Source organism: Eschrichtius robustus, chromosome 15 (genome assembly GCF_028021215.1).
Source record: "Eschrichtius robustus isolate mEscRob2 chromosome 15, mEscRob2.pri, whole genome shotgun sequence".
Classification (NCBI taxonomy): domain Eukaryota; kingdom Metazoa; phylum Chordata; class Mammalia; order Artiodactyla; family Eschrichtiidae; genus Eschrichtius; species Eschrichtius robustus.
The window spans coordinates 11166860-11187745 of record NC_090838.1 but is presented as its reverse complement, the minus strand read 5'-3'; the positions used below and the strand labels follow the sequence as shown (position 1 = coordinate 11187745).

Genomic DNA, 20886 nt, shown 5'->3' with positions numbered 1-20886 from the left:
AAGCAGGTCAGACGGTGGAGACGCCCCAGTGTCCTGCTCAGCTTTTACCTCAGTGACACTAAGGCCTCCAGGAAAATTGGTGCCCAGGAAGCAGCGTGATCAGATCCGGGCTTTAGGAGAAGCCCTCTGACCTCTGCGTGAACACGGGACTGGAGGGGCACCAGTTAGGGGACAAAGGCTGTGGTCAAGTTGCCTGACCTTGGCCCTGAACTCTGTATCAGCTTCAAAGATGGAAGAGGATAGAAAAGGGAGCTGAAGGAGTTTCTACCAGTGGACTCGGTGACTGCTTGGGTGCGGGGGATGAGACACGAGGCCAGTGCCTTTCTGATTTCTGCGAAAGTTACCAGGGAGGAAGTGGTGCTCCTTAACTAGCCAGGAAATACAGAAGAACCCGGTTTTGTGGAGAAAGACACGAAGTTCAGGGCTGTCAGTAGTGTGTTTTAAATCTCAACAGCACTGTTTTGGGGAGTGGGAGTGAAACAGGGAGGCCCTGTTTACCCCCTTCGCGCAGGCAGAGTGTCCTCATGGCCGTACGTGGGTCTTAGTTCACAGCTACCACCTCCTGGGAAATAAACTTGAGTTTAGTAAATGTCACTGGATGGGGACGGCTTTGACGCCAGCACAGGGCACCCTTCTCCCGGGGTCTGCTCAGGTCCCAGTTGGCTTTGTTTGTAGTGGGACAGTTATATCCAAGTGCCCTTTGCTTAGTGGCCGTTGTGCTCCCAAGGAGCTGCACTGCTATTGTCTCTTCATTCCTCTAATGCATTAGAGGGAGAAGTTGAAGAAAAACACGGGGAAGGAAGCAGGAGAAATACAAGTGTTTGAATATCGGAGAGTGGTGCGGATATGAGGTAGTTGGACATAACTTCTCTAATTTTTTTAACTTTTCATTTTGAAAATTTTATATTTGATACCAAAAATATTATGTCAACTGTACAAAGAATTTTACATACTCTTCATGTAGGTTCACCAAATATTACCATCTCAGATGACTACAGCTAACACTGATGCAATACCTCATCTTTTGTACCCATCATTCAGATTTTGTCAGTCGGCCGGCCCACTGATGTTTTTTTCTGATACGAGTCCAATGCAGGTCACACATTGCACTTAATGCCATGTCTCCTTAGGGTCCCGTAATCTGAAATGGTTCCTCATTCTTTTTTTCCCCCCCCTTTTATGACCTTGACATTTTTTAAAAAGCACTGGCCAATTATTTTGTAAAATGCCACTAAATTTGACTTTGTCTGAGTTTTGTTCGTGTATTCAAGTTGTGCATTTTTGGTGAGAATACCACAGAAGTGATTTTGGGTCCTTCCCAGTACGTTCTTAGGAGATATACGGTACTGTTGTGTTCCTTTACTGACCTTGTTCGTTTTGATCACTTGATTGAGGTGGTGTCAACCATATTTCTTCTATATAAAATTATCTTTTTTCCCTTTGGGATTAATAAATGTCTTGTGTTGAGGTACTTTGAGATTGTGTAAGCCCTGTTTCTCACCATACTTTCACCAGCTAATTTTAGCATGCATTGATGACTGTTGCCTGAGTTAATGATCACTTATTAACTGGTGTCTCCCAAATGGTATTTTTTATCATTTGTTCTCCCCCGTATGTATTTATTCATTTATTCATTTATTTATTTATTTACATCACTACAAGCTCAAGGATTCTCATTTTGTTCTGTGGTTGTAATCTATTACTATCACCATTTTAATGCTTTGCTCAAATTATCTCAGATTTTTCCATTGGGAACCTTTCAGCTTTTCTTCTGCATCCTTTTGACTTGTGCCAATCCCATCACTTTTTGAACCACAGATGTTCGAGACCCTCTTACACTTTCCTTGCCTGAATCTGGATTCAGTCATTGACTTTAAAGAGCTTGATTTTTTTAATAAAGAATGACATTTAGAAGCCAAGACTCGGGTGCTAGGTGTACTCATTGATGCAGTGGTATTATAGCTTCTAGATCCTCTTAGGGGACAGAGCACACATATGTCTACATCTATTTTTATGTCTGTCTATATTCATTTAAAAAACCGTGAGTTTGGGGCTTCCCTGGTGGTGCAGTGGTTGGGAGTCTGCCTGCCAATGCAGGGGACACGGGTTCGAGCCCTGGTCCGGGAAGATCCCACATGCCGCGGGGCAACTGGGCCCGTGAGCCACAATTACTGAGCCTGCGCGTCTGGAGCCTGTGCTCCGCAGCAAGAGAGGCCGCGATAGTGAGAGGCCCGCGCACCGCGATGAAGAGTGGCCCCCACTTGCCGCAACTAGAGAAAGCCCTCGCACAGAAACGAAGACCCAACACAGCCAAAAATAAATAAATAAATTAATTAATTAAAAAAAAAACCAAGCAAACCATGAGTTTGTGTTGATCCTTCCAATTCCAATCCAGTTCCACACAGTTTAGTCTTCTCTCCTTCCTTATTTGTGAACTCCTTTCTCTGTCAGTGAGAAACTTGACTCTCATTATCCACAGTGTATTTATTTATTTGCTTAATCCTAGAGTACACATAAAGTAGTTATGGAAATTCCAGCCAACTTACTAGCTAGAATATTTGTGTAGAGCTCTTTTTGTCTTTAACCTTAGAGTAATAGTACTCAAAAATCTTTTTTCAAGGTTACTTCTCCTTCCCTCTCTCTCTCCGTCTCTCCCCTTCTCTCTCTCTCTCTTTCACACACACACACACACACACACACACACACACACACAAACCACCTCCACTGTGATTTGCTTATTCATTTATAGTATAGATAGATTAATTTTATTTCTATTTGTATGGTTTTTGCTCTTCGTGTTTATTTCAATTATGGATCCACTTTTTGAATATGTGAAACATTTACATGGAATGTGAGAGATCATTCTTTGGAGTTTGGTGTTCTTTCTTTTTCACTTACGATACTTTGAAGTTTAGACACTCTTGGCCTGTAATTGTGCTGAATGTATGGGTTTTATGTAGTTTTATTTGTTCTTGTTCTTTTTGTTTTGGAGGATATGTAGGTATTCTATATATAGAATATATAGGAGGCCACATAACTCAATGGCCACCATTTTCTTCTACTACACATAATTCTCTGGATAACTTCCAACTGTAATAAAAATAGATTCAAAATAAAAACTCTGGTCATTACAGCAGAAATCTGTTTTTCCTTCAGCTGAGAAGATGCTTCACATACTATCAGTTTTCATGTTTTTTAGGGCCATCTATGAACCAAACATTAGGCTTTGTATGTGTATCTTATCATTCAAACCTCATAATAACCCTTTTTTAAAAAAAAAAATAATAAAAACATTTACTAGAAATTATGTTTTCCTACATCCCTACAGGTGGAAGATTTTGTCCATAGAGAAATTGCAATCAGTTGTTTACAATTGATGTTTACATGGGGATATTAGCATATTTAAAATGTTTTCAGACAAAATGAGCAGAATGTACACACAACATGCAAACAACATCCCATTTTTAAAAGATGCAGTGACTGGAATAAATTTTAGGATGTATATTGGATAGATAATTCTGTATTATGCAACATTTGAAATTAGCCGTGTTGGCAAAAAAGATGTTTCAGTGTGGACTTCCATGATTCCGGTCAAGGACGAGTGAATGGTGGAACATTTCATTAAACACAGAACAATAGAGAAGCTGATTATAAGGCAAAGTCATGGATCCATTTTTTTAATGAGGAATTTTGTTGCTTACATAATTATCAAGGCAGCCAAATTAGCATATTTACAAGAAAAAAAGGAAATTTCCTAAATCACAGGAAGATTTTGACACAGGTCTCCCTGTGATATCGTTATGAAACTGATACAAATCATAATAACCCTTTTTTTGTGTGTGTGTGTTTTTTTCTAATTTATTTTTATTTATTTATTTATTTATTTTTGGCTGTGTTGGGTCTTCGTTTCTGTGCGAGGGCTTTCTCCAGTTGCGGCAAGCGGGGGCCACTCTTCATCGCGGTGCACGGGCCTCTCACTATCGCGGCCTCTCTTGTTGGGGAGCACAGGCTCCAGACGCGCAGGCTCAGTAGTTGTGGCTCACGGGCCCAGTTGCTCCGCGGCACGTGGGATCTTCCCAGACCAGGGCTCGAACCCGTGTCCCCTGCATTGGCAGGCAGACTCTCAACCACTGCACCACCAGGGAAGCCCCCATAATAACCCTTTTGATGGAGGTGATCTTATCATTCCATTCAACACATGAGCAAATAGGCTCAGAGTAGTTAAGAAATCTTTATAGTACCTCTGCTAAAACATTGCAGAATGATGTATAATAATGAACTACCAATACTGTGGCTGCCATAGTAGCTCAATGTTAGTTAACTCAGTGTTAGATACCTATACAGGTGTGTGTGTATGTATGTATATTGTCCTGTATTATGTTATATATTATGTTATATTATTCTCAAAGTACCCTGATAGGTTAGGTATTATTACCTTATTTTTACAAATGAAAACACTAGGGCTTGGTGAGGTATTTTTACATGGTCACAGAGCTATGAGGTGGCAGGGCCAGTATTCCACCTGAGTCTGAATGATACACTACAGTGAAAGCATTTCCAGCTCCATGAATTATTCTATTAATACCTTATCAACATTAACTAAAAAACAAAATCTGGCCTTAAAAAATTGGCTTGTATAGCAGTTCTTTAAAGTAAACGTGTATTTATGGAGGCTCATATGGCATGATTGATTATTTGTCCTAGAGAAAAAATTTGTAAGGCAAATCTTACTTCTTATTTTAAAACAGAATATTTTCCCCCTCTCATATGTCTCATTTAAAAATGTTTTCATTAAATATTATATTTAGCCATGTGAAAATATGTATTATGTATTGAAGTTACAACAGCACTTATGGGGAGTGATTATGGAATGCTTTATTGTGTAATTTCTATCTTTGGAGATACAATAAAATAAGTAGGCTGTAGAACATGGCTCATAAGTGTGGTTGCTAGCTTTTTGTGTATGTTTATGTGTTTATGCACCCCACATACAGCCTCAAACATCTGGAAAACCCTTTGGAACTTAATTCTTTCACTGGGTTTCCCCCCATCCCAAGGGCATGTTTGCTGTGCCCTAGGAGAGACTTTTTATGGCAGTTGAGAACCATTTATTCCTGAGGAGTTCACAAATAGGCACTCATTTTCCTAATATACCTTAGGAGAGAAGCAGAGGCTAAATGTTTGTGCTCATCACCAGACCTAGAGGCAAAGGTGGGAAATAATTCAATCTCTCGTTTCTTTGTTCCTTATCAGTACACCCTTCCTGTGGTAGATATTCTTCCCTCTGCATGGGCTAGGGAAGGTTGTTTGAACCTTCAGGCTGTCTCAACAACACATTTTGCCTTTTTTATAAGCAGTGCAAGATATAGTACTTATGAAATTCTCCCAATAGCTACATCTATTCTTTAGTTCTCTGCCATAGAAATGGGAAAATCTCCTAGAAGATAGCTATCCTACTTTTAGTATTTAAACTTTAGTCCTATTTCCACAATTTTATGTTTTCTATTTAATAAAACTTATACTCAGAAATGGACATGATCATAATTTACGTTCTGTTTATATTCTCTTATCTAAGAATAATAATCAATTACTATAATTAATAATAATAATACTGTTTACTGAGTACTTAGTGTGTGCCAGATACTGGTCTAAGCACTGCTGAGATTGGTGGGGTAGTCTAACAGCTTCTGACTAAGTCCAGCAGAAGCTTATGACTTTTTTGTCTTCTAAAAATTGGACTTTCCTTCACCAGAGATCTTGGTTAGACCCAGTGGACACAACAGACAGTGTTGGCCACCAGAAACCTTATAAAAGGAGTAGCTGTAACATACAAGGGTCTAGTATTCTAGAGACCATTTCTGTCACCTTTTCATATTTCTGTATATCTGTTGAAGTAGGGATTTTTGTTTGTTTTGTATTTTGAAGCCCTGTGTACAGAAAGCTCAGTCTGACTTTACTGTGTTCGTGAATGGAGTTGCCTTGGTAACTTTAAATCAGGTGTCATCATACGAGCCTTTTAGAACAGCTCATAAACTCACATTCAAGATAGGAATATGGGGATTAATGATACTACTATCAGTAATAATCCTCTACATGTTGGTAATTTTCTTCTATTTATAAAGTACTTTCATATGCATTAATACCTTGTTCATGTTTACAAATATCTGAAGGTAAGGTAAGCTGCTATCAGTGCCTACAGGAAGGTGCCGATTTCAGGAGAGGTGCCTCAGTTTAAGATAGTCATGTTCACTTTCAAGCAGCCACAGAGAAATTTAAGGTTAAAGCTGTTCTCATCTGAGCGTAAGTGACTCAGTCCACTTTTTCAAGGACAGTGGCTCTCTGTCTGATACGGAGGCTGCAGCTGCTTGACAGACTGACTTACCGCAAGGGCTAAAGTCACCCAATTCAGTGAGGAGAGAAACATCACTTTCAGAGACAAAAGGGAAAGAAATATTCTTAGGTTTGAGTCACATTCGAATTTTGCCCTTTAAAATCCTGTGATATTTCGTTACTGGTGTCAGTATGGAGTCGTCACCAACTCTACGGTGCCTGTAAAATAGTGAACATTTTCACCCCCTGCTCACTGGGGAAGGGACAGAGGTGTTAAAACACATACATGTTCCTTTTGTTTTCACTGGGAAAAAGGACAGAATAAAACAAAGTGTAGGAAAAAAATAGCAATTTCTCTCAATTTTATTTTTACTGATATTTGGGAGGCATGCTTAAGAGTCATTTCAAATACTTTAATTGTTGCACAAGTAAATGAGATTTTAAAAAGAGATAAAAGTTAACCCATGGTTCCATTATCCTAAAATAGCCATGTTTCTTTGTATTCTTTTTCTGTCCTGCCTAATCTATAGGCATAATTCTTGTTAGAAGAAATCATAGCACACATCCAGCTTTCTGCTTTTTTATATCTAGCGTATTATGTAGATGATAATATAAATAATACCCATCACTTATTGTGTGCCTACCATGTGCCAGCCTCTTGCTAGCTATCTTATTCATATCCTCTTATTTAATGTTCACAACCATGATATAAATATGAAGGATCTTCATCTTAACAAAAGAGGAAATTAAGCCTCAGAAAGGTCCAGTAATGTCTCCAAAATAAACATTTTTCTGTATTACTTTGACTTTACCAACACTATTTTAAAAGCTGCACATTTAATTTAATTGCCCTTTATTATTTATTTTAGAGTCTCCTTATGTGGTATGTTATGAAGTATGTTATGAAGTCCTTATGAAGTATATTGGAGCATTTGATAGCCACCTACAGTTAGTTTTTCCTCTCTTTTAAAATACATTCTATAGTCATTTCATATTCTGTTTGGACACCGAAGTCATTTCTCTGTACCTCTTATACTTTCATGAAATATATTTAGATGCTGGGAATATATATTTCAATGCGGACTGCAGTACTTCTCAGAAAAGAGAGAATCTCATTCTTTCGTAGGTCCACATTCATGCTCAGCCAGGTGCCTTGTTTTGGGGTATTTTAGGGAATTTTAGTTCGCATGATATTAATATAAATCACATGCTCTCACAACCTCTGTAAGCCTCTGAGATGTGTTTGCTTTAACTTTTATTGTCTCAGAGCAATACTTCTCTTCCTAAATTGTTTTTTAGATAATTTGTCAGATTTATGACATCATGATTTTCTTCAACTGGAAGTTGTTTAAATTTTTTTTTACCATTAATGAGCACTATTACTAGTTGTGATATGAAAATATATTGGGACAAAACCATCTTATAGAAAGTAAGTAGATAACATCAATATTTTTATTATATTTTTTATCAAAAAATGTGTATTGATCATTTGCTGTGCTTCATGTCCTCTGCTGATCACTAGGATTTTAACTATAGCTGACTTTTTTAACATTGAAAATTTGAAGGCATTTTCATTAAAATTAAAACCAAAACAAGAATGCCCAATATCATTATTATTTTTCAGCATCCTAGTCAATGTAGTAAGACAAGAAACAGAAGTAGGAGCTGTAACTTTTTAAAAAGTCAAAATTACCATTATTGTAGATTGTATCATCCTAATGTCTGGAAAACCCAAGAAAAAATACTGAAAATGACTAGAAGTAATAAGTGAAACTTATTATAAGGGCTAAAATCAATGAAAGAAGAATACATAGTATATGTGAAAATAACTCAAGTCATTGGTATAGGGGCTTAATATATGTGGGTCTAATTATAAAGACGTACCTTTTTAAACTTAGTGTGTCATCATTTTCTTAAATAAATTTTGCAGTAAATATTACTCTTCAAAAGAAGAAGTATTAACTCTTTGATCATCTAGAAAACCATGTTTAGGAACCTTCACTTAATACTCTTTTCTAAAGAACAGAGTTTGGCATTAAGATAGACTAGTCTTGGACTCTTTCCCAGCAGGGTGGGTTGTAAACATCTCAAAAAACTGCTGAGAGGCAATTCTCCATGGATTTCTCACGTTTCTCCAAGTCTTATGAGCCGAGGCACTTTGCTTATCCCTGGATCTTCACGGTTTTCTCTTATGTTTTTTTTTCCTAAAGCTTTATAGTTTTACATTTAACATTTAATACATTTAAATCTCTTATCAACTTTGAATAATTTTTGCATTAAGTGTAAGGTTTGGGTTGAGGTTTATTTCCCTTTTATGCCTGTGGATATCCATTTCCTCCAGCACCATTTGTTGAAAACACTATCTGGCCTCCATTGAAATGCTTATGCCCTTGGTCAAAAACAAGTTGGGCATATTCGCTGCTGGGTTCTCTGTTCTGTTCTTTTGATCTTTGTCTCTATCCTTCTACCAATACCACTTATCTCTCTTACTGTAGCTAAATAATAAATCTCAATATCAAGTAGAGTTATTCCTCCCCACTTTATTCTTCTTTGTCAAGATAGTTTTAGCTATTCTAGGGAATGTCTTTCCATTTACATTTTATAAAAGCTTGTCTAAATCTACAAAAAACCATTCTGGGATTTTGATAGACATTGTATTAAACCTGTAGATCAGTCTAGAGAGAATTGACATCTTTACTAGGTTGAGTCTTTCCATCCATGAACACAGTGTATCTCTTCATTTATTGATTTCTTTCATCAGTATTTTATATTTTTTTAGGATATATATCCTGAACGTATAAATTTTAAAATTTTCTTTGAAACAATTATAAATGGTATTATGTTTTTATTGTCAGTTTTCACTTGTTCATTGTTAGTATATAGAAATGAGGTTGATTTTTCTGTGTTGATTTTGTCCTGTGCCTTTGCTGACTCATTCATTAGTACTAGGGGTTTTTTTGTTTTGTTTTTTTTTAGTAGATCTCTTGAATTTTCTATGTAGACAACCATGTTATCTGCAAATAGAATTTTATTTTTTTCTTTCTAATATGTATGCCTTTTATTTATTTTTCTTGCCTTATTGCAGTGGCTAGAACTCCTAGTATGATGCTAAATAAGAGTGGTAGGAGTGGACTTCCTTGTCTTGGAGTATAATGTGGAACTATCACTTCTGTTTGGGCCACTTTACCTTTCTGCTTTTAAATATCATTGCCTTGGGACTTCCCTGGCGGTCCAGTGGTTAAGACTTTGCCTTCCAATGCAGGGGGTGCGGGTTCGATCCCTGGTCGGGGAGCTAAGATCCCACATGCCTCGTGGCCAAAAAACCAAAACATAAAACAGAAGCAATATTGTAACAAATCAATAAAAGACTAAAGAAAAAAAAAAAATGGTCCACATCAAAAAAAAAAAAAAAATCTTAAATATCATTGCCTTGATTATCAGTTGGTGTTATAATCTTTGCTTTAATCATCAAATATAATTTAGAAAATTTATATTAAAAAGTATAGTCTATTGTATTTACCCATATTTCTGCTCTTTGTATTCTACATTCTTCCTTCTGATGTTCCAAATTTCCTTCTTCTATCATTTCCTTTCTGTCTGAAGAGCTTCCTTTAGCTAGTCGTTAAGATGAGGGCTGTTGGTAACAGATTCTTTTAGTTTTCCTTATCTGAAAATGTTTGTGTTTTCCTTTTTTTCCTAAAGGGTGGTTTTTCTGTATATAGAATTTTCAATTGACAGTTCTTTTAACACTTGAAGAATATTGTGCCACTTCTTTCTGGCCTCCATGGTTTCAGATGATTAATCCAGTTATTCAAATTGTTGTTCTTTCTTAGGTAATGTGTTATTCTGGCTGTTTTCAAGATATTATCCCTTGTCTTTTGTTTTCAAGAGTTTAATTGGGTTGTGTCTTGGAATGGATTTCTTTGGGCTTACCCTTTTTGGGGTTAGCTCAGCTTCTTGAACCTGTAGATTCATATCTTCCACCAAATTTGAGAAGCTTTTAGATATTATTTCTTAAAATACTCTTTCAGCTCCACTTTCTTTCTCCCTTTCTTCTGGAATTCTGAGAAATGACCTTACCTGGGATGTCTTCTGTTTCTAGGTGAGGAGTCAGGAAACACTGGGTCTGAGTGTCTTCCTTCTGTTGATGAAGGAACACCAGATACCCTCCTGCTGCGTTGTTCCTCCAGTCCTAGGGTCCCAAACTAGTTTGCTTTCTTTTTTACCACCTTTAAGAGTTCTCCTTTGGTATCTCATTATTTTCATAGTTTGTAGTTGTGCTTAGCAGAGAGGAGTAGGGAAAAATGGGTCAAAGCCATTTTGTCCAAGCTGGAAGTTCCTTGTATATGTTTATCTTTTATATTTCTTTATACAAAAATTCATTTTGAGTTTTAGTTACCAGAATTTATTTTTAAAGCCTTATAGACATGATAAACAAGAGAAGCTTATGTTATTTTGGTAAGTTTTGATAAATTTAGATATTTTAATATGTGGACACAAGTCCTAGATGAACACTTGTATATCAGAGTATATAATGATATCCAACAAAGTATATTCTTTATCATGTGTTAAAAAAAAAAAAACATGTGCTCAAGTTTATTTTTAGGCCCATTTTCTTCTCATATAAGGTAAAGCTTTCGTAGCTACAGCGATAGAATTTAAAACTGCTTTCTTAAGAGCTGAGTAATAACAATTTGACATCCTTTTTGATAACAAGGGAGTATGCAAGTGTCCATACACAAAATGGATAATTGTGTTAAGTTACTACATTTTTCACATTTATATTTTAAACATGTGTGTCAATGCTCTGAAAAATAAGTTACTAATAATTGAAATGATTAGTGAGGATTCAGAAGAAAATGTTTCCTGACAAAGCCATACTCTTAAAATTCTGTGTACATGTGAGAAAGACATTGTACAAAAAACTTATTAGCAAACACATTTTTTAAAATGGAAACTAATATTTGTACACTAATATAAAAACAAACAGAAAGAGATCTAATTTATAGCCTCTAGTTTCTCTTTCCTTCCCTTATGATACAGTTCTTGCCCTAAAAATTTACAAGCTATTATAGTTTCTGAAAAGAAAGAAATCTAAATGATATTGAAAACATGAGTCACTTTTTCCCAGTCTCTTCATTTTCGTGATATGGCTGCATTTCATGTAAAGGAGAATCATCTTGTTATTAATTATACTGCAGTTAATTAAAGAAACTGGAATATTGGCACTGCTGGGAGACATAGCATTCAATTGTTTAAAAAATATTTTTTTAAGCACAAAACCTTCTCTACAAATAAACTCAGATTATAACTCAGAAAGAAGAAAGCAGCCATTTACCCTGCTGCAGACCTCCAGACACCTCCTTAGAACTTCTGGGACATCAGGGATTTTTGGAACCCATTTTTCAGACGAGGAAAAATGAGATTCAAAACAAGGGACTTTATTGAAATCACATAGCTGACCACAAGGCATCATCGGTTGAAACATAATGTCAATACTCATGCTACCTCTGGGTCTTTTTTAGTGATTTCCTTTTGGTGGGATCTTTTTTTTAAACCTTACATCTATCTCCAATAAAAAAAGAACCGCCAAAAATTTATGGTAACTCCATGAATATTTAATATAATTCTGTGTTACAAGATTTTATAAATAAATTATCTTCATTCATTCATTTGTATATCCAATCATTATTTCATTCGTTCACTGAATAAGTACTATGCATTTACTCTATATCAGGCATTATTTTAAGTAGTGGGGATAAACCAGTGAAGAAATAAGTTTCTGTTTTCTCAAACAAATATGCAATATGTCACATACTTGTAAGTGCTAAGAAGGAAAATAAAGCAAGGTGAGGGAGGTAGATAGGGGTGGGGGAATGCTACTTTGGGGGGGGGGTAGTTACGCAGTGAGTTCCCTCAAAAAGTGACATTTGAGAGATTTGAAAGAAATGAGAGAATGAGCCATGCAGGTATCTGAAGAAAGAATGTGCCAGGCAGAGGAAGCAGATCAGAGTTCCCCAGGTGGAAGCGGGAGTGATGAATGCACAGAGCGCCTGGAAGGCCCCGAGGCTGGAGAGGAATTGAAGGTGGTGAGGTCAGATAATGACAGATGGATGTCTTGAGTTTGAGAGGGTTTTTTTTTTTAAACCTTTCTTTATAAATAGGCAAGAAAATATTGCCAAACTCCCAATTAGACCACTAATTTAAATAATTCAAAGCTTCTCTAGCTTACTGAGTCCTCTAGCTTCAGAACATCCTGATCTGAGTATAATTATATATCAGCTCTGCTGCTTGCTAGCCGTGTTACCAGGACAGATAAGCCTGTTTCTTCATCTGTAAATTGAGGTTAATAATACCTGTGCAGTTCTCCATCAAAACTGTTGTAAGGATCAGCTAACTTACTGTATTATAAAATTATTTTAAAAACAAGAAAAAGCTTTTGGGTTATTATTCTGTGGAAGAATGACATGGGGCTTTAAGTCAGGTCTTGAAGGATCTGAATGGTCACTGTGTGAGCAAGACTCCACATGGTAATTACCAATAATTTCATTGTACATATCAACTTTTGTGAAAATGCAGAATTCATGGTATAACTTTTTCAGGTGACTGCTGGGGTCAGAGCCAGGGTGACCATTAAATCAAATGTTTTGGAAACATGCATTAGTATAGACAATTTAGCAAATATATAGGTAACCATCTATTCTCATTATCCTTTCAGAATATCATCATCTGAGTCCAAATATAGAGAATCTATGTTGAGAGAGGCTAGGAAACAAGAGAACCAGCTTTTGGCTTACTTTTATATTTAAAACTGCTTTCTAACTTCAAATAGCAAACATTTTATTCACAGAGGTGTTGGGATTATGACTTGCCTGAGGACTGCCTCAATGTAAAAGAAGTATCATTTGGTTATTGAATGAGAGGAAAAATTGTATTTTTAGTTGACAGACTTCTTTTGCATTAGGAATGGAGATGTGAATAAAAGTTATTTTACTTTATTTTGATTTATAGCAAAAAAAAAATCCGTGTCAAATGTACTTTAGTAAAATCTTTACTTTCAAATTACAGAAATTTTCTAGACAACGTGAAGACTTAGCAATAGTCATTCTAAAATGAAAATTAGCAATGCAGGATAATTTAAACTAAAAACATTGGCTAACGTTGAGTATGGTGAACTATGATAATTTCACATGAAACAGCTCAGTATTTTAGCATAACATACATTGAATGCCAATAAGCCAGTTATATGGAAGTCTACTTGTTTGAATTTATTTTGCTAAAGAATGTTAAGAACCTTCCTGTGACTTCGTTCTAAACAATTTTTAACATAGATGTTTGAAGTTGGGTAAAACGTAGAGCTTTTGAAGGTTTTTTGGCGAGTAGGGGTGGGGAGATGTTGTTGGATTTCCCCTTGGCACACTGTAAACGTTTCCAAAAGAGCATTTAATCAAAATAATCAAATTTGAATTTTTCCGGAAAGCAATTCCGTGGCCTTTGCTGTGGGTTTCAGGTGTGTGTTCCGCCTTCCAGGTGGACGTAACTGACACAGAGGATGAAGAGAAGCGCTATTCGCTCTTTGTGGAGCTCCTGGAGGCCAGTCACCGAGAGGTCGAGTTCCAGCACCTGGCTTTGCTCCTGCAGGCTTGGCCCCCTGTGAAACGGGAATATACGTGAGTATTAACATAAAAGTAGACTTCTATTTATCTAGACTCTAGGTTTAAAAAATCACTACCTTCAGAAGAGCCAATGAAAGAAATATATAAAATCAATATAAACCTTTAGGTGAAATTAGAATTGTTTTTCTTGAGATATCACAGTTTCTTTCCATTTCTCCTGACCCCTAAAGCCAAATATTTTATCCAGAAATAGAGACAATGCTTGATAATAACATCTGATTTAGAATGTCAGCAAAATAATTTTGTGCCAGTATTTTCACCAGGAAATGTTTGGACGCTCTTTTAACACGGCTTACAATGCTAACTTGAGAATCCATGGGGAATAAATTGATAATTTCCGTTTATTGAGAACACACAGTGTTATGTGCGATTGACATACACGGTCCAGTCACACAGCAAAAGCTACACGGGAAGGTGCTGTGATCTAATTTTACAGATGACAACATGGAAGCTCAGAAGTTAAACAGCTTCGGGCAGCACCTGGCCCTGAGGCGGAGGAGACAGAGTTCCAACAGCTGCTGGAACCTCCAGCGCCCGTGCCGATGCTGTGTGTCAGGCTGAGGCTGCAGCCGCCACTAGCGCCGCCCCGGTAGTCACGCAGCCCCCGTGCTGCCAGCCAAGGAGTCCTGCGGAAGAAGCGGCCGGACTTCCTCTGAGCACACGTGCTGTCTGTCAAGAACTGCTGCTCCTCTTGGCAAAAAACAGGAGCATCCGCGCTTCTGTTGCGAACGTCTCGGAGGCCAGGACTCGCCTTGCTCCTCCCGCGTCAGCCAGCACTTTGTGCACCCAGACCAGTACACGTCTCCACACCTCAGATGGTAAAAGAAGGATGTTTTCTCGAAAATAAATGATTCCGTGAGCAGTTTAGGAGCGCTAAGGAACATCTGGGCAAGCCTCTCTACCTTCACCCGCGGACGAGACCGTTAGGAATTCCTGAAGCAAACCAAGGAGAGGGGCATTTTGGTTTGGCTTGGTTTTTTAACCAAGTGTTTTCAGAAAGGCAAGAAGCGTCTCTTCGATCTCCAGCATCTGTGGCAGCGATGGCATGCTGACATCTGTGCTTGAGCACAGGTTCTTACCTTCACTCTGTGAAACCGTGCAGTGCAAGTTCCCACATCATAAAAGCTTTAGTTTCACTTGTGACAGTACCTTGAAACAGCATTTCCATTTGGTTCCCAATTACCTTGGCAGAGCTGCCTCAGGACCTGAGGGTGCTTGTTAAAAACAGAGTCCCGGGGCTTCCCTGGTGGCACAGTGGTTGAGAATCCGCCTGCCAATGCAGGGGACACGGGTTCGAGCCCTGGTCTGGGAAGATCCCACATGCCGCGGAGCAACTGGGCCCGTGAGCCACAACTGCTGAGCCTGCGCGTCTGGAGCCTGTGCTCCGCAACGAGAGGCCGCGATAGCGAGAGGCCCGCGCACCGCGATGAAGAGTGGCCCCCGCTCGCCGCAACTAGAGAAAGCCCTCGCACAGAAACGAAGACCCAACACAGCCAAAAATAAATAAATAAATTAATTAATTAATTTAAAAAAAAAAAAAAAAACAGAGTCCCGTGCTTGGCTTGCCAAGTCCAACTCTCGGTACCGGGGCCTGGGCCTCAGTTTCTAAACAGCTCCTAGGAGATGATAATGGGAAATAGATGTGGGACCCACTCATTACATTGTCAGTAATACTTCCCTTTTTTAGAAGATCATGAGGGTTGAATTATAGATTTCTTCATACACTCAAAATGGATCTCTGAGTCTAAAGAGAATTTTTCAAATTGAAAGTATGATACTTCTAGTAGATTAGTTAACTGTGGTTCTACAGTTTCTTTTACTTTTGGAACACTGACCATTGCAAATCACTCACTTACCCACAAGAAGCAAACTCAGCTTACTTAAAACACTTACTGCATTTAAAACATTTAATGCATTTGTAGACAAAAAGATACTCATTTTCAAAGATATATTCTTGCTTTTGTAGTCCTGTGTGAAATTTGTAAGTTGCTAATAACCTGTGTTTTACAGACTTCCTTTATGAAATCATTAGCATCAGAACCAAGCATTACCAGTCTACTTAACCCTCTTACCAGCTGTGTCTCCTCTACCTAAGAGATAACCTGTTATGCATACATATTTGACTTAATAATAAGTCAAAGTCCATTTCTGCTTCTTTCCTGGCTCAAATTGGTGTTTTAGCACAGGATAACGTATGAGGGAACACTTAAAACAGGTCCTTAAAAGTACTTGTGAATACTTTTTTTCCCCCAGACAATCCAACGTATGACTCCAGCACTTCCAAAACAACCAAAAAAGGGGAGGGGAGCGGGGGCAGCGGGGAGGGAAGGATAGTGTGGCAGTGACTGAATGTTGCCAATCAACGTGATAAAGTCAAACATTTGACTTTCAAGAAGTTTGCTTGATCCACATGACTGCTAATTTACTGGTACCAACTTTGGATTTTTGGTTTTCGTCCCTTGTAGGAACACGTATGGAAAGCATAATAGATTTGCATTAGGGAAGATCTGTAGTTTTCCTCCAGTGTGTCACAGCTGGCTGGTGTAAAATACATTTTTTTTAACTTTTTATTTTATACTGGAGTATAGTTGATTAACAATGTTGTGATAGTTTTAGGCATACAGCAAAGTGATCCAGTTATACATATACATGTATCCTTTTTCAAATTCTTTTCCCATTTAGGTTGTTACATAATACTGAGCAGAGTTCCCTGTGCTATACAGTAGGTCCTTGTTGGTTATCCATTTTAAATACAGCAGTGTGAATCTAAAAAGAAATGGTGCAGCTGAACTTATTTACAAAACAGAAACAGACTCACAGACTTAGAGAACAAACTTATGGTTACCAGAGGGGAAGGGTAGGGGGAAGGGATAGTTAGGGAGTTTGGGATTGACCTGGACACACTGGAAAATATGTTTTGATAGTTGTTGTCAAAGCCACGGGGATGCATTGTGCAATTCTGCTTCAGGGAGGTGGCCTGTTAGGGAAAACCCCAGGAGAACTGAATCCAGACTTTAAAGAGGAAAGCAGAGGGCGAGTCCTCTAGTGTACGAAGACTCATCCGTCAACCAGACGCTCTCTGAGCTTTGTTTGTACCTTGAAATAAGCAGCATTCGTTGTCCTCACAAGTTGTTAGTTTGAGCTGAGACACAAAGTCTTTGCCAAAGGCTAGTATTCTGAGTCCCCTTGTTGTTGCACGTGATGTTTTTCTCAGGCACAAGGACTCTTGAAACTCACTTGTCTTGAGACTCACTTGTCTCTTGAAATATAAATCATGATGTTTTTATGAAGTCAGCGTAGCGGCTGCCAGAGAAGGGAAACAAAAAGGCAAACTTTTGTGCTTTTGTGTCTCAGAAATAAGAGAAGTAAATAGTAAGATGTGCCTGCTATTGAGAGTGATACTTCACAATGACAAACGTCATTCATTAAGCAATGCAAGCCTGCAAGGAAAACATTACATTGCCTTTTCGCAGTGAGAAGAACCAAGGCCCAGAAAGGTTGGGTGGCCTCCCCAGAACCATACAACTGGGCTGAGAGTGTATAAGTCACTTCTGTGACTCGCGCAAGCGGTCAGGGAGCCAGAATGTCAGCCTGAATTGCTGGGCTTCAAAGCAGTCTGTGCTGGTCGGCGTCCACCCACTGGCTCCACGCTGCTGGGACACTTGTCCATAGCACAGCAAGCTCTTTCCCCTCTGTGGGCTGGTATCTCTTCTCCAAGATAGACGTGAAGGAACACATCATGCAGATTATGATTGCAATTTGCCAAAAGCATTTTACTTGAAAAAGTGGGATTTCTTTTCTGTTTTAAAATTCCTTATCACAATTGTTATAAGTTTCATCGTTTCCCATGCCTTGCATTTTTCTCCCTTCGAACCAGCGTAACCAGTAATCCGTGGGTGCGACTGGCCACAGCAATGCTAACCCGATGTACGGTGGAGAACAAGGAAGGGCTGGGGAATGAAGTTTTGAAAATCTGCCGCTCTTTGTATAACACCGAACAGATGCTCCCTGCAGAGGTGAGTGGGTATTTCAGGTGGCTTTCCTGGGGGATATCCCTGTCCTTTTCCCAGCTCTTTGGTATAAACATTACCAGTGACTGTACTTGGGGAACATTTAGCTTAAGTTACCGGTAGGTAAAGTAAAGCCTGTAATTTGTGACAGATCAAATAAAGAAAAACAGGGCTAAAAGGATTCTTTGAGGTCATTTCCTCTTTGTTGGAGCTCTGAAGCAGTTTTCCTTTTACAAGTCCCAGAGTAGAACGCAGTTTTCTGGGTTTTTTGGGTGCCCTTTTATGTCTAACTCAAGTTTCTGTTCTAAGAGGTCACGGTAGCTCAAGCGTCCTGTCTGGCTGACCCAGGCCACTTGGTGACATAGCAGCTACCTTAGCACTCCTCGGCAGGTAACCAGCCACTCTGATTTTCACATACTTTTTTGACATCATTGTAATAAGATTGCATAACCACAATATTTATTCTCTGTAAACATGGTAAAAACTCAGCCACCTCCATGTTGACCTTGTTCTCTATTTGATCCCATAATATGACTGTCCCAGAGATACTTGTGTAATATATATGTAAATTTGTACATTCTAAAATAAGCACATATTAACTACAGCCCCCTGCTGTGGATCTGACCTCAGCAATGTATTGTTTGAACACTTTACATGTCTTAAATTTAAGCATTTGGATAATGGCACTAAACTGAATAATTGGTTTTTGAGTTTCTACCACTTAGCAGATAAACTTGAAAATAAAATTGTAAATATGATTCTTTGAATCTTCATTGTAATCACTCAAGGAAAATATTCTCATTATGAATGCACATTTAATGAATTGTTTTCTGAATGAAGGACTGGCTAAGTGTTCTTTGTTTGAATTTAAAATACTGTGTCCATTTAAAGACGTCTTCAACCACCAGAATGACAAAATTATTCTATAAAATATTTAAAGTACCAGCACCAAAGATAACTTCCCCTTACTCCAGTAGCCTGTGATTTGCTTGTATCAGATACTTATCTACCTGTGATGGGCTCTGCTATATTGTGAGTACCTGGAGGGTAGGAACCATGGCTGTAGCATCTCTGTTTCACCCAAGGCAGGATTCAGCATACTGCAGATTCAGCATACTGCAGAGAGTGGGGACTCAACACACTGTATTACCCCCACCAGGGTAAGTAAATAACATGGGTTTCATCTCTGCCTTAACATAAGCTAAGATCAAGCATTGTTAGATTAGGACCAAACACCAGAAGTGTCCTACTGTCAGTTCTATTGAATCTAGGTTAGGAAAACATTATGTAGGATCTCTGGACCTCCACTTTCTCGTCTCTGAAACAAGGGGTTAGACCACATGACCTCAGCGGGGACTCTTGTTTTGACTGTTCTGTGAGGTCTCCAGTCCTGGGAGGAGTGTGAACTGAGGCTCTCTCTTCACTTCTTCATCCGTAGCACTTAGTTCACTGCCTCTCATGAGTCCATCATTCTCTTGGGGTGAGGAGTGAGGTACTGGATTGAGCCCCATTTTGAAGTAGGTCATTATCGCTTCTCTGTTGCAATTTGATGAGATGAAAGATCATCCTCAAGAGTTCTGTTGCCACAGTGACTTTTCTTCATTTTTCTTTGCTACTTTCCATATTTTATTTGGGTACACATGTAGATTTTTTTTCTTAGGATGCCATGATTGAAGGAACCTTGCAAATGTCGTGTACTATTTTTATTAATCACTAAATTTGCTCAAATGTGAATTAGAATTGTTACCAAGGAAGGAACAGTATTATCATAAAATGGAAATGTCTTGTTAAGTTTATTCTACCACACTTGGAATCTACATAGTCTCATTTCAGACTTCCATGAGATTTAACATCACTATGGCAGTAAAATTATCCATGACTCACTTTTTTTTTACTCCAGTACCTTTGGTTGCCCTACTGCACAGTGTGTGAAATGCATTTGCCTGATTATCTCTGACGGGACTTAAAGGGCCTTACTTTTTCCTTCATCCCCATGTCCCGTCCTCCTACCAAGTTCCCGTATGTAGAGATTTTTTTCTTTGTGGCTCTTTTCACGATCGCCTCCTGTTGCTCGTGGTACTTGTTTACTTATGGCCGCAATGGTTTTGCTGATGGAAAATATTAGAGAAAGATAAAATCACTGTTTCTCACAGGTCATGTGTCCCACAGTCTTGAAAGTTACATATCCTCCTTCTCAGCTTCTATCCATGGCAATGCGTGCAGCGTCCTCAGGAGCGGGGTACCTGTAGAACCAGAAATTGGCAACTTGGCATAAAACAAGTTCCTGGCATTTAGATGTAAAATCCCAAGTTCCATGTACTTGTGGCTGCCCCCGAGGGTCCCTGCGGAGGCACAGCAGGAGCTCGCGTGGCAGGCGCTGCGGCGGGTGTGTGGGAGCTCGCCCCCCAGCTCACGAGTGAGCCCAGCTGACCCCGGCTTCTCAGTCTTAGTGTGATCGTTCTCTCTCAGGGCTGAGGCACTCCTGAGGACGTCAAGAGCTTGATTTTTCGGATCGACGACACCCACCCCTGCACACCTTGTGCGCCACGCTCTTGCTGTGGGCCCTGCCACACCTTTAGGTGCTGGATACCCCAGGACCAGTGGGAGGGTGGCGTGAGGACAGAAGGACCGCTGGTGGACCGGTCCCGTTGTTCTGACAACCATCAGCCACAGGGCCCAGGGCATCGCCATAAACCCCAGTCCACAGGGAGGACCAGCGCCCAGGGTTCTGGTCTGGCTCTGGGCCCCATCCCACCTGCTCCTCTGTAGTCAAGGCCTCTCGTTGTTGTTCTGTGTCCTGATGGCCAGACAGGTTTGAGCTGCGAACGTACCATATAAGGTGTTTTGTGGTTCCCTTTGCTACTTTGACC

General features: G+C 39.0%; 1 protein-coding gene across 2 annotated transcripts in view; it reads left to right on the top strand.

Annotated features, from left to right (window-relative positions):
• Positions 1-20886, top strand: part of NBAS (NBAS subunit of NRZ tethering complex) — a 340101-nt gene that overhangs the window by 304610 nt on the left and 14605 nt on the right. For both annotated transcript variants that reach the window (XM_068564082.1, XM_068564081.1), the window contains 2 exons: positions 13861-14000; positions 17884-18022. In XM_068564082.1, coding sequence (XP_068420183.1) covers positions 13861-14000; positions 17884-18022 — 279 coding nt within the window. The remainder of the gene's footprint in view (positions 1-13860; positions 14001-17883; positions 18023-20886) is intronic.